Here is a 13,640-nt window from a genome sequence, read left to right as displayed (position 1 = left end):
GCGTCTTGTGGCATAAAAATTAATTTGTTTCTGCTGTACAACTAAAAAAAAGGAAATATGTTATCTTAAGTAGTACAAACAGGACTCTACTTTTAATGGAGCAGGTCTCTCCACCTGGGATCACAGCGTATTTAATTCTTTTCCATCAGAAGTTTTTTTTTTACGGTCACTTCAGCCATTTATCATCAACAATGATGGTGAAGTGGAACAGGCATTTTCTTTCTGCACAGACACGGTAAATTACGACCTTTATAGTGCATTAAACCTACATGAGATCCGTTCCCTAAACACCTCGAACGTATGTTGTCGTTTCACATAATTTTTAACCTATCATTTTGTTTAAAACTGTTCAATCTCAGTTATATGCAGCATTTCACGTTACGCAAAATGCCCAACATTCCACCATCATGTTATACTGTGTATTTGAGATTTAGTTCAGGTAAACATGACATCAAGAGTGCACGCAAGGCAATCTCGAATAGGTTTGGTGCAAAGTAATTCATAGATTTTGAGAGGCATGGATTAGGAATGACCACTCCCCTGCATACTTACATGCGGTAAAGTACAGTCTGGGCTTGTTCCACAGTGCGGACGATCACAGCTTTGGTGTGATATATTAGCTTGCTTTTGTTATGATTGCCCCTTTGTTACCACTAAGTTACTGTCACAAAAAACTCCATTTAATCAGACCAGATTATCCTGTGCAGGACATCATGAGAATCCCTATTATTTTGAATAGCACTGCATAGAGTGCTCTTCGTGAAAACTGTTTTATAACATTCCAACTATTATAAACTCTTGGTTACAACTTCAGAAAAGAAGTTATACATAAAGCCAATGTGATTCAACAACAAATTGGTTATCATAACTACTGCTTAAGAAAGGAGGACAGTTGTCTTTCCCTCTGGTAAGATTGAGCAAAAGGGTTGAGGGAAAACAACAAAGGGTTAGAAGAGCATAGTATTACCACTTTTTTCATTTTTAAAACAGGTTTTGTAGATGGTGCACTACTGCCAAGGTCAAACAATAACTATATTTGTAGACACCTTAAGGAAAGCAGAAAATGATGCTGTGGGGTTGTGGTTTTCTTCATTTAAAGATACTGGCATACCAGCAAAGCTCTAAAAAAAAAAAAACAGAATGCATGCAATGCCGTCATGCATAATAATGCTTGTTGGATCAATAAGTAGTACCTTACATTATCAAAACACTGCACTGAGTAATGTTTGCAGGAAGTAACCATTTAATTTGTTAGGAAAAAAATCACGATAACAATTTATTCAAGCCAAAATCTCATGACACAGCAGATAGGTTTAAACTCTTTATTCACGTCTTTCCCGAGAAGGCTGGTACAATGAAGTTTGCTAAATCAAGCAGAGGTTAAGTGTCCTGAAAAGGCTCTATGGAGTTTTGTTTCGTGGGTGGAGTTGTAATTGCTGAAGCATTCTTTTACCTTTGTTGGAAAAAGAATCAAAACACATTTTGAAAAAGCCAAAGTCAATGCCAAATCATGGGCTTTAAACTCTTACTAAAACCTGCATCTTACCCTGGAATGCTGGTACAAAGTCTCAGAAGAAAGGACAACTGTGTAAGTTCCCACAGTCTGCATCCTTACAAAAGGGTTTGTTTGTAAACGATGGTAACCAGGTAAGTCATTCAAAGATGACATGTTCTGCTGTACTTCCACTCCTTTCAGCCAAGGGCTACTCCTTCTGGTACCTCCACCACCACAGGAGCACAGTCCTCCAGATCCATCTCAAAGTCCCATTTAAATTTCTTGGTTAGATGCATTTTAAACTTCTCTGCTTTCTTTCTCAGAGTCCGTTCGGTGGATGAGCTGCAGGTGTAGGAGAAGAATGTCTGCAAGGGAATACATCAAAACCCATTAGATTGATTGGTTACCTAAGGCACAGTATACATGGGTACTTGACATGTGACCAGACAGTGCTCAAGGAGTCTTGAAAGGGGTGGTGGTGGTGCTGGATTGGCACTTATGCAGGAAAGGACAATGACTAATGAAATTACATTAAATAATGTCCGCTATGAGCATCACTTCCTTTTCATAGCAGCACATGTAAGTCTTGAAAGAAAAAACATTTGCTGTAGTCACTGACAAATAGCTCTGACATTTTTCAATATATTAGTGCATGTCAGGAATACCTTTGTAAATTAGGCAACATAGTTGCAAACAAAGAACAAAATTGTTAATGACAACATAATCAGAAAATTAAATAAATATCAATATACAGAGGTAGGGCAAGTAAACAATTTCTCATTTGGATGGCACAATTTTCTACACTATTGATACATATTTGGGTCTTTTCCTCAGCCAACCACCTTTTCAGCAGCTTAATTAATCACACTGTTTATGCAATTTCACATAAAGACCATATCTTCTATTAAATATGTGTCGTGTAATTCCACTATACACAGCTTCAGCCAATGAACATCTTTCAAGGATTAAGGAGCTATGCTTGTCACAATCTTTGCAATATACTAATTCTCACATAACTGAAACGGGGTTATAACTGCAACAATAATCCCATGGTTAGTTTTGTCTGCAACACCTTTTGTTACCAATTCTTGAAAATATGCATATGGTGGGCTTTATTCCGCAAAACAAACATTTCTCTTACCTCACGATATCGGTTGTTGGTATATCGTTCCACCTCCTACATAGAGCTTGGCTTTAAATGCACAAGAGACTGTTTTACATCTCAAAAGTACAATGAGTCATCACAAGTTAGATTCTTTATCTCACAGAAACGGTATTTTTAGTTTTGTGTTTCACTGCAGCAGGCTTTTTTCAATGTTTTAGTCAGAAGAGAAAATACAAGCCAGCGGTACTCGCTGTGCCAATGCCTATCGATCGCATTTAAACAACATCACCTGGATACACCATGTTTCTTATGTTACGGTTTTACTCATGTGTAAACACAACTTGACCATACATCCAGTCGTTTTCAACAAACTTATAATGTTCTCTATTATTTCAATGTCCAATAGCCTTGAAAAAGGTTTGTGACTCATTCTGCCAGATCAAAACACTACTAGTTAAAAATCCCAATGCTCACATTTTGAGAAATAATTTTTATCTATCTGGATCACAATGAAAATTAAAACACGATTATCGCCAACTATCCGATACAGGAATTCTTTACTACCTGCCCTCTTCCATTTCATGGACTCAGCGATGAAGACCGGTGTGGTTGAGATTATCTGTCGTCACAGACAAGATACTGCTGTCTGATGCTTCACCAGAAAATAACATTTCAATGCTTCACAAGTGGTAAGGTATAATCTCTCTAGGAGAGAGGAATTAGCTGAAACTGCCTTCAGGGGGCATCTAAAATCAACAAGGAAAGCTGGCACACTCCTAAATTTCACCTACATAGTAGGCATTTCTCTAGTTTTGTAATATTAATTTATTTAAAATCTGCGACCCCTTCTGACAGAAGGGCTAAATATAGGCACATTTTGGGGAATAGGAACGGAAGGACAGCATTGGCTAGCAATGTTTTTGAGCCCAAGTGCTTGGGTTCTGGGGGCTAATTGCAACCCAGATAGGGCGGAGTCTGCTCAAACCAATTTAGGGAGGGCGGCCTAGTGGATACGGCCAAGAAACCAAAATTACGCAAACACTGAGGTATTTAGAATATGTTAGCAGTTAGCTGAATGTAGTGGCATAGAAGTAGCTCAGACAGAGGGGTGGATGGTTGACTACTGCTTAAAACACTAACCTGAATAGTTTGTTTCCAGTGTTCACAATCAGCTTACTTGATTTTAGTGGAATGACAAATGACTGAGTTTCTGGGGTGAGGTGCAAACTGGGTTCAGGTGAAATTACTTTTTCTAGTGGGGGTAAAATAAATACAGCACGAGTACCATTGATAAACTGTATGATAATCCAGCTGGCTCAAAATATGATTAGGGAGTTGGTAGTCTGTAAGGACCAGTGTGTATTTCATGTTCAAATATTCAGAACCTAGAACATGGTAGCTGTGGCAGTGGAGGAGGTAAAATACACCCAGGGTTGTGGAATTTATGTCGCCTGGTGCCCAGAAGATATTGCTTGGAGTCAAGGACAACAAGTTTTCATGTTTATGTTGTCGACTAGACAGGTCTGCCCAACCTTCTGCAGTACAAGCCCTTTAGCTGCCATCTTACAGTATCACAGTACTGATCCATGAAGAAGAGTGTCTGCTACTAAAGTAAAGATTCGTATCAACATATATCAGTTGTTCAAAAGTGTACATATGATTATACTTTAATCCTAAAGCCTTTCCTATTATCGTAAGCACCTTAAGGAAACATAGCGAGCAATGAGCTCAGCATGCATTATGACAGGTGTACGTGTTTAAAAAATATTACAATTGGAGGCTTTTACAATGGGCCAAGAAAGCCCTCTGGCAATACAAATTTACTCCTTCTCTTCTCAAGAGTAAATGCCCAAAGTTTTCCAATGTAGGGCGAGATAGGAGAACCCTTGGTGTACGTCCTTAAGCATGTTAGTATGTGGGTATGGACAGTATTCCAGGATAGTCCAACCTTTGAAGTCCTGCTTTCAGCCTACTTCTAAACTCTGAATGTAAACTTGCTAGAAGGTGGCTAGATCAACCAGACGTTGAAACATAGGAGAATTTGAGAAATAAATCAATTCATTGGGTGGGCAAGTAAACAGGGCTGACAAAGACCCTTTTTATTGACATTAAAATGGTAGGGAGGGTAAAGTGGGTTGGCAAGGGGATTAAAACATGTTCTGCTTACTGTATAGTTATGCTCTTCAAGTCACCCAGACCGGTAGATACTATTTTGCGGAAGGCCTGGTCTCCAGATCTCTCTCCTCTCCAGGTTTACCACTTGGTTATTTCTACTGCCCTACGGCATTGAACAGATATGCACGATCTCCCCCTATTGTTCCGCTCCACCAATCAGATGAAACTTACCCAAGGATGCAACTCATAACCGTTATGCTCTATTGACATTATTGAAAAGTGTGGATTGACTCATTAAGAGTGTAGATAAGGGCGGTTCTGTTGGTGAACATATGGCCCTGGAGATGGATTACCTGTTTCGACTTCTCCGGGTCCTTTAGTTGCAAATATCATAGAGATGCGTTCACACAGATGTATTCAGTCCACACACTGCACTACCAGGCCCGGTAGAGCTTATTTGCTAGTCACTGTGCATGTGTGAAGTGATCAACACTAAAGTGCATCCAGCACACATGCTTAGCGCAGCTATCCACGTCTGCAGGTAGCAGGCACTCTGCCCAGCCCTTTGTACCGATACTGCAGTGCACTTTCAAGCAAACAACCCAACAGTCAGTCAGATCACATGCTTTCATTTGGCAGCTGCCAAGCATCCTTTCGTGTTGGTGGGGTGGTGGCCTTTATACCCTATAAACTAGCCACCTGTGGTCAAACAGGAGGAGGTATTTGAGAGAGGTGGGAGAGAAATGCCTGTGGTTATTCAGGTGAAAGTTGAAGTCACAAAGAAATATTGGATGGATGTATACCCAGTGTTAGGCATCCAAATGTATGCATAACTGGGAAATGGCAGACCTACGTCAAATGAGACAGACCACAAAAAACATGTCATACAGTACTTCTGCAGCAAGTGTCCAAAGCAGAGATTCATCTATGGGCACTAAGACGAAAAGATTTATACACAGCTTAATTCTGAGTGATCACATCATGGTCCCTTAAGTTTTACGAGCATTACAGAAGCATACTTCATCCGCAATGAGATAACATGTACTTTAAAGTGTTAAAGTGTACGTTCACACCATGGAGTATCTTGGTGCTGAATGCAGGGAACAATTCACAAAAGCATTTTTAGGCCATGAAAAGTCAATTAATGTCAGAAAACACCTTTATTTACGGCTTGGTGGACTATACAAAAGGCATCTGGACAGGCGTAGATGCGCTCTATAGCATATAGTTCCCTACCATGACCTCAGAGAAATACATAGAAGCAAAACAATGGAACGTGAGTGGAACAAAGTGTGGTTAGCTTGAACTCTTACAAACTTGTACACTTAAGGGCTCACAAACGCAAATCCAAAAATTCCCCCCCCCCCCATGGAAATGGTTGGATATTTATTCCAGCAAATGGCTGGAGTAACTCCCCTCCCATAGTGCGATAGGGAACACTTCACCTCTAAACTCGAGAGGATTCGGAGGAAAAGAATAAGGCAAAGAAATGTGCATGTGCACATCGGTATCAAGTGTACCAGGTGCAGCTTTACTGTCATATATGACAATGTTTGTGAATTGTAAAAGGTATTATAATTTCACCAGTTCGCGGGAGTACTTTTACTAATGCAAATGTACTATTTTTGGTGATTTGCCACCCCTCAACCTTCAATGTTTATTGTTATCTGGCACAATTGTAATTATGAAATCGATCTCGTGACGAAGAAAGGGTGAGTGGAAATGCTGGGATGCCAGCAGTGGATGCCAAGAAGCCCAGGTGTGGTGATGCAAGATGTACATCAATGTACAGATTTAATTCAGTTCTGAAAAATTTAACGAGAAATAGGTCTTCAAAGTACAGCAGGGATCATGAAATACTGCAATTTCATCACCAAAACCAAATCTACCCCAAGAGAACTAAACAGTTTCTGATGTGTACCCAATAAACTGATGTACATCTCCCCCTCCCCACTTATTCATAATATTGCGTATATCGCTTCCACAACAGCCTTCTTACCTGTAAAGTGCTGGTTAAAAAGTTATCATGGGAAACTATGTCTACGAAGAAGTCCGGAGGGATTTCACCCAGCTGGTGGTACAAGACCGAGATGAGGCTGTTGTACATGCTCTCGTGTGTCCTTACGGCATCTTCTGAACGGCACAAGAGGTTCAACAGTTTCTTCCAGTGCTCAAAGGACTCGTATACGTTCCCGATCAGGAAGCAGACGAAGGCAAACTGCAACTCACCTTCAGATGGACAAGGAATTAAACAGTGGTCGAATTACTTCAAAGCAACTGATCAAAAAGACTTTACATTTGCAGCAAGTGCCTCACACTGGATATGAGGATCTTTTCTTAAATTAAGTAAAAGGAAAATTAACCTGTTAGTATAAATCTTAGGGTAATGTTGGGTAACAGAATTCTGAGCATATGGCAGTACTATAAGTCCAAATGCCTCCACATACCTCATTCACCTGCATTTGCATGGGACTGACTGCACATGTTAACTTCTAGTTACTTAAGTGAATTAGACTTGGATGTTCTGCACCCTGGTTTCCACACACCGCAGTGCAGAGGCAATAAGCGGGCTCCTGCACCTTTATATTAGGCAACAGAAATATTGCTGAAGTTCAGTCTAAAGTCCAACTGCTAGTCTGATGACCCAAATTGTTTTCACTATCTCTGTGTTGTGAGGGGCCTGCCACATTCCTCAGCGACCTACCGTCAAAAAAGTCCCACCCATCTGGAAACAGGTGTACTTGCTACTGCAACAAGGGAACTGCTGTGCATGTTCCTTTTTACCATGTGACATAAGGAAAGTTCTCAGGGTGGCATGAACCCGATAACTGCACAAATAACAAAAGTAGACGCACCCTTCGTGTTTGTCATTAGAGGACCAGGGAGAGTGCTCAGCATTGCCGGAGACTATATCCGGCAGGTGCTCACTATTCTTTCCCATATTGTTAGCTTTTCATTGGACCATAGCATTTTATGCTCTGTTACATTTGTACATAGAAGTGCATTCTTATATTAATTGCTTCAGACGTACTTCTGCCTCTCAATAAATCTGATTATTGCTGAAACTTAGCTTTTTCGTCAAATACTTTTTTCAAGCTGCTTTTGCCACAATTCTTTTACTGTACAAGCTATCAGAGGACGTGGTGGCGTGTTGGTTATAAGGATTTTGGTATTCTTTTCATTCGTATCCTATTCCTGCTACACCTTCTATAACTTTAAGTTATGTTTCTTTCTAATTTAACATTTTCTTTCTCAACGGCCCATGCTACTCTGATATTGACGGACTAGTCTTCCACCATGATAGTAAAACAGAACTACTCTACTTCAACCAGTAGTTCTCGAAGGCCTCATGACTTTCATCAATTTACGATACTGTACTATTCCTCTAGCACACAATTTAGCTATCTGACCACTAACCAGAACTTGGTCACATGAGCTTCATTTTGTTTCTTCATACACACAAAGTAAATGTGCTACTGTTCATGTCATATTTTTTCTTCTACTTCATATTCTACACAAATACTTTTTTACCATTTTGTTTATTTCTTTCTTGAAATTCACCTCTCATTTGCATGGCTGGGAGTGACATTAATAAGGGTGTGCAGCTTAACAATACGATGCAATAAGAAAATAGAGGACTGTAAAAACAGAAAAAAATATTAAATGGTGAATACAATGCATTTGTAAGAAATGGAGAAAAGGTTTAAGAGTTTGCAAAATCCAGTGTATTTTAGAACAGCTGTTGATATCCAGAAGTGTTTTACTGGAGGATTCAATACATTGGCTTTAGACGTTTTTTTCTTACTGGTATCACCGTGGAGTGATACCTACTTTCCAAGGCAAGTGTTGTTGCAGTATTTAAAAAGAAAATGAAAGATTTGTAATAGGCTATTCTCTTGACACTACAAGACTGATTTAATGTATACTAAAAAATAAATGTGTGCGTTTTGGATTAACAGGCTACTGGAAGTGATGCAAGAAATAAAAGGGGCTCTCTATCCACTAATATATTTCTCAGATGACAAAAATAACACTTACAGCTTTTGAGCATGGCTCTGAGAATTGTTTCTTTGGGGTAATGGCTTTTTGTGGCAATTTGCTCAAGCGACTGGGAGTTCATGAAAAACAATTCAACATCTGGTCTCAGTGATATTCAAATTGGCATTTTTCATTACTCTCACTATACATCGAAAACTTATGGGCATAATTTAAATGAACAAACTTTTGCAAGGACATAGGGATGAATAGTGCATTCAAAAAATCAACTTAATTACGGCCTGGCAATGGAGGAATTAAACGATAAAATAGAGCGCTGGCTGATGTTGATGGCTGGGAGAATGGCCCTGAATAAAATGGTTGTTCTCCCGCGATTTCTATAGCTCTTCCAGAGCAGTCCAATACGTTGTATAGGGGCTTCTTCGCCAAGCTTCGCTCCCAGCTAATAAGGCTGGTATGGGGGAGCCGACAACCCAGATTCAGCTGGGACGCCTTGACATTACCATATGAGCGCGGGGGGTTTGGGATCTCAAACCTTCGACTATATTATTTAATAGCACAATGTAGTTTTTCACGACATCGGTTTCATTCCGATGACCGTATCCCTTATCTCCGGCATGAGGCCAATCTCACACACCCCACCCCACTGTCGGCTGTATTGCCGGTAGGCAAGGCTTGTGACCCACAGAACCGGCAAACGCTCTCCATGACTAGTTGGACCTGGAAGCAACAGACTAGGTCAAACGGGACGCAACTACTATACTCATATTCTCTCCCATTACCAGGAAACTTATGGATCCCCAACACACAGGATCTGACCATAAAACACACCCGAAATAAACTTTAACTGAAAACATTCGGGGACCTGTTCCCAAATAATCATGTCTACTCCCGTAGCGAAGACGCACAATTTAAAGAGGCTACATTCATGGAACAGTTCATAGTATACCGATTGCAAAGAGCATTAAAATTGCAGATTACAAGCTATCCTCTTGAACCACCAGATTTCCCACCACAGACCCTCCTTATCAAGGATAGCAGTGGAGAACACTTCATCCCAAAAATGTATAGAGCCACTATAGCTCTGCTTCCGATCCAGGATGAGGGGGTACGACAGGGTTGGGAATAGGATTTGGGTCAACCCCTCACGGACGCACAACGGCACTTCTGTTGCGAAAAAACACGCAGAATCTCCTTTAACCACAAACATAAGATATTACATTTTAAATTCTTGCGACTGACATACGTTACCCCAGCCAGGTTCCATCGTATGGATCCATCCCGACCACACACATGCCCACGGTGTAGCATCCCGATGGCAGATTTTGCACATATGACATGGTCATGCCACAAGGTGACCCATTTTTGGAAGCGGGTATTCGAGGAACTCTCACAAATGATTAACCAACCCATTCCCCCTAACCCCCTGATGGCGTTACTGGGACATGTTTAGGATATGCCCAAATCCTCCTGGCGATTTTGCGCATTAGCACTGCTGCTTGCCAAGAGGGAGGTCGCAATACACTGGGGCGAGCAAATACCCACCGACAACAAAGGGGTGGATTTTTAGTCTGTCATATTGCAACACTAACAGCGAATTATAAGCCCAACTCCAGCTCCCAACATCTAGACCGCTTGACATATGCCAGCCTTTTAAGTCCTGCTTGTTAGCACTGACATCAGTGAGTTCACAAACCAACCAAGAGCCTTTACCAGAACTCTTAAGGGAATGATAAAAGGGATATTCTCACACAGTTTGTGTTGGACTCAGGGGAAGAGTTGATGTAAATAATTTTGTTTCTCCTTCTTTTTGGCTACTATGTACAATGTGGACCTAAATTGCAATGTCTGCTTTTCTTGGTTTTAAAAGATAGACAGAACCAATTAGTTTCTGTCTGTATCTATTTGCAAAAATGGAAATCTGGAACTTTAACTATGATTGGTCTTCGCTTTATGTGTATTGGAACAAACAATTAGAACATATACGATAGTAACTACTCTTCAAACTTTTTTATCTGCATAAACCATAGATCTATATATGTTTTTGGACAGCAGTCAAATATGTGGAAAGAAACTTCATACTTACCCAAAATCCCTTGGGGTTGGCTTGCATACTGCTGCTCGATCAAGGTCACCAGGGCGTAGCTGAGGTCCATGCTGTGTTGGGTGACTTCTGCAGGAGTCGCCCCTTCAGGGTACATCTTTTTAGGTATCTCGGTGTATCGAATCTCAGTTCCAGCCTTCTGCTTCATCACAGGCAGACGTGCAAGACCCTCCTGATAGCTCTTGCATTCTGTGTCATAACGGGGCAGGTTCTGCTCTTCTCGATCTTTAGTATGTGTCATGGCTTCCACTGGCAACACCTCTGCAAAAGCACAGATGTGACGGCTTTCTGGTTGCAGCTTCACCATCACTGACTCAGTGATCATGTTGGTGAGAGAAATCCACTTCTTCAGTGTCTCGTATGGATAAGGTCCTAAGAACTGGTCTAAGTTCTGGAGATCTGCCCGCATACGCTCCGTTTCCTCCTCTGGCGCTGGTGTGAGGTCCACCTCCTCGATTTCAGGGTTCCATTGCAGAACCAGAAGGTCGCGTTGCTTTATATTAAGAAAAAACCCTGAACGAGGCCCGCTCGCCCCAGGACTGCTGTGGCTGGCCGAGCTGTAATGAATAAAGTGGATACCAGGAGGGATCATCTTAACACCTCTGAATTTAGGGCCTATCTGCCAGCTGTTGTAGTCGATGCCAAACTCTGTTCCCTCTGGCATTTTTAGAATCATTAAAGTGGCTCCCTCAAAAAACAGGCGTTTTGCGAGCTCAGGGTCCATGTCCACTGTTGTCATGTTTGTATTTATAACAACCTATTTGTTTATGGAAAGGGCAGAAGGAAGACAAAATAGAGATGTTATACCACTGGCTCATCAGTAAACACTCAGCTGGAGGTGCATAACACAAAGTTAAGAAAGACAAGTCCAGTTCTGCGAACGAGAGAAGATATTTTGGAAGTGCAACCAGAGAGCTTGAAGCATGCATGAGAGAAGCCGGATGTGTGGAAAGATAAGCAAGAGAAACAGCAAAAGGTGAAAGCATGTGGTGGAAAGTATATGCTTCTAAATTAAGGAAGGGTTTAGCCCAGTTCTAGAATATACGGCACTTCCTCTTGAGAGAAAATTCGAAACTGTTGAAAACCAGTGCTCTGAACGGCAGGTATTGCGAACCTGCACTGCTTTAATTTGAAAGGGAGAGTACCTGCACTTTATAGTACTGCTGCAATACATTTACTGTGAGAGTGTTAGCACTTCTAAGAAGCAAACAAGTACTCTAAAGCGAGAGTACCCGTATTTCCATTTAAAGCACTGATTGAAACCATAATATTGCTATTTCAAACTTTGAACCGTTTAACATTATGAATCGCGCTCGGATGCCAACACACTCGATACCAAACACTTTACCACCATACCTGCCGCAGCTCCCGAACATACCGTGAGCTTAGATAACCAACCAGCACCCGAACCGCAGTTCCACAGCTCCTGCTGCCTGACCAGGATGGTCTGCTGTAAACACAGACAACGGACTGAAAAAGTCCCAGAATACCCACGGGCGAGGATACAAAAGATCGGCCATGTTGTATTGAGAATTGTTCAATTTACACACTATAATAGGCTGGGCACAATATAACCTTTCCTTTGTAAAAATGCATTTATTCGCTTCATTTTTCCAATAAAGATAGTTCAATGTGTATAATTATTGAAATGTACAAGTACCAGACATATATCCAGTAGTGAATAAGTATTCATTCTGTTTATGAGTGGTATTTCTTCTATGTCTATGCCACTATATATTTTTCATTTCATCATTCGTTTGAATGAATGTACTGTAAAACGAGCAAGTTTATATTCGTTAGCCATATTTTTCGGATTGCTTAATATCTATTAGAACAAAGTGTACGATTGAATGTTAATATTGGTATTAATTGGAATATACACGCGACATGAAAAACATTTGCATATTGACACATTATTATTGGAAGCGAAATAAGTAAACTAAAATAAAAACACTAAAATAGGACACAAAAAGACATGAAAAACATTTGCATATTTGACACATTATTATTGGAAGCGAAAAAAGTAAACTAAAATAAAAACACTAAAATAGGACACAAAAAGACTGTGTCTCACTGTATTACCCAGGCTGGTTTACAGTGGCTATTCACAGGCGCGATCCCACTACTGATCAGCACGGGGGTTTTGACCTGCTCCGTTTCCGACCTGGGCCGATTCACCCCGCCTTAGACAACCTGGTTGTTCCACGCTCCCGTGGAATCACCATATTGATGCCGAACTTAGTGTGGACACCCGATCGACATAGCACACAGCAGCCCAGAACTCCTGGACTCAAGCGATCCGACAGCCTCAGCCTCCCAGTAGCTGGGATTACAGGCACACGCCACCGCGCCCGGCGAAGTCAAGTTTCTGCATTTCAGTACTAGTTATGTGGCTGCAGGTGACGTCACTGTGCCTGTACTGCCCTCTGCTGGCTAATGTACGGCAAGACACGGCAGTGTTTTTCTTTTCAAGTCTATCGAGGTCTACTATGATGTGATTTTAGCGGGTATAGTGCCACCTGCTGGATATTTTTGGTGAAGGATAACAGGCAACGTTCTTTAAATCTGATGTGATGTCCCCTATCACCGGGGTTCCTGCAGCATTTAATTGTTGGTAAACTTACAGAAACTGCATTTTAATTTCACCTTACGTTTTCCTCCTAATTGGCAACATCAGAATAAATGACGGTGAAAGCCGCTGCATTCATTTTCATTCTAACTTACTGTATCCCCTGCTTTCCAATAGAGCAATGAATATACACCCTGCTGAAAGAGGGCACTCACTCTCACTATCTGCACCAACAACGGATGCTCAAGACAGCTCA

General features: G+C 41.1%; 1 protein-coding gene across 3 annotated transcripts; it reads right to left on the bottom strand.

Moving 5' to 3' along the window:
- Positions 1-1,308: 1,308 nt before the first annotated feature.
- On the bottom strand, positions 1,309-13,158 carry AAR2 (AAR2 splicing factor). Of its 3 annotated transcripts, none has more exons than XM_078652091.1 (4): positions 12,898-13,158; positions 10,798-11,572; positions 6,715-6,944; positions 1,309-1,860 (listed from the first exon to the last, which is right to left on the bottom strand). In XM_078652091.1, the coding sequence occupies exons 2-4, from the start codon at positions 11,552-11,554 to the stop codon at positions 1,693-1,695; spliced, it is 1,155 nt and encodes a 384-aa protein (XP_078508217.1). In that variant the 5' UTR covers positions 11,555-11,572; positions 12,898-13,158; the 3' UTR covers positions 1,309-1,692. The 3 variants fall into 3 exon arrangements, with proteins under 3 accessions (XP_078508217.1, XP_078508218.1, XP_078508219.1); XM_078652092.1 differs by lacking the exon at positions 12,898-13,158 and adding an exon at positions 12,172-12,304; XM_078652093.1 differs by lacking the exon at positions 12,898-13,158 and adding an exon at positions 12,194-12,302.
- Positions 13,159-13,640: the final 482 nt, after the last annotated feature.

The sequence above is a fragment of the Lissotriton helveticus genome, chromosome 7, assembly GCF_964261635.1.
Source record: "Lissotriton helveticus chromosome 7, aLisHel1.1, whole genome shotgun sequence".
NCBI lineage: Eukaryota > Metazoa > Chordata > Amphibia > Caudata > Salamandridae > Lissotriton > Lissotriton helveticus.
Note: the sequence above shows the minus strand (reverse complement) of the source record. Positions and strands in the feature narration are given on the sequence as shown.

Bases quoted from the DNA above. Each gene is read 5' to 3' on its own strand.
- AAR2 (XM_078652091.1), bottom strand. From the start codon at position 11,554: ATGACAACAGTGGACATGGACCCTGAGCTCGCAAAACGCCTGTTTTTT. The intron at 6,945-10,797 runs GTAAGTATGAAG...GTCCATCTGAAG, and splicing joins CCAACCCCAAGGGATTTTGG to GTGAGTTGCAGTTTGCCTTC. The intron at 1,861-6,714 runs GTAAGAAGGCTG...ATTCCCTTGCAG, and splicing joins TTTTAACCAGCACTTTACAG to ACATTCTTCTCCTACACCTG.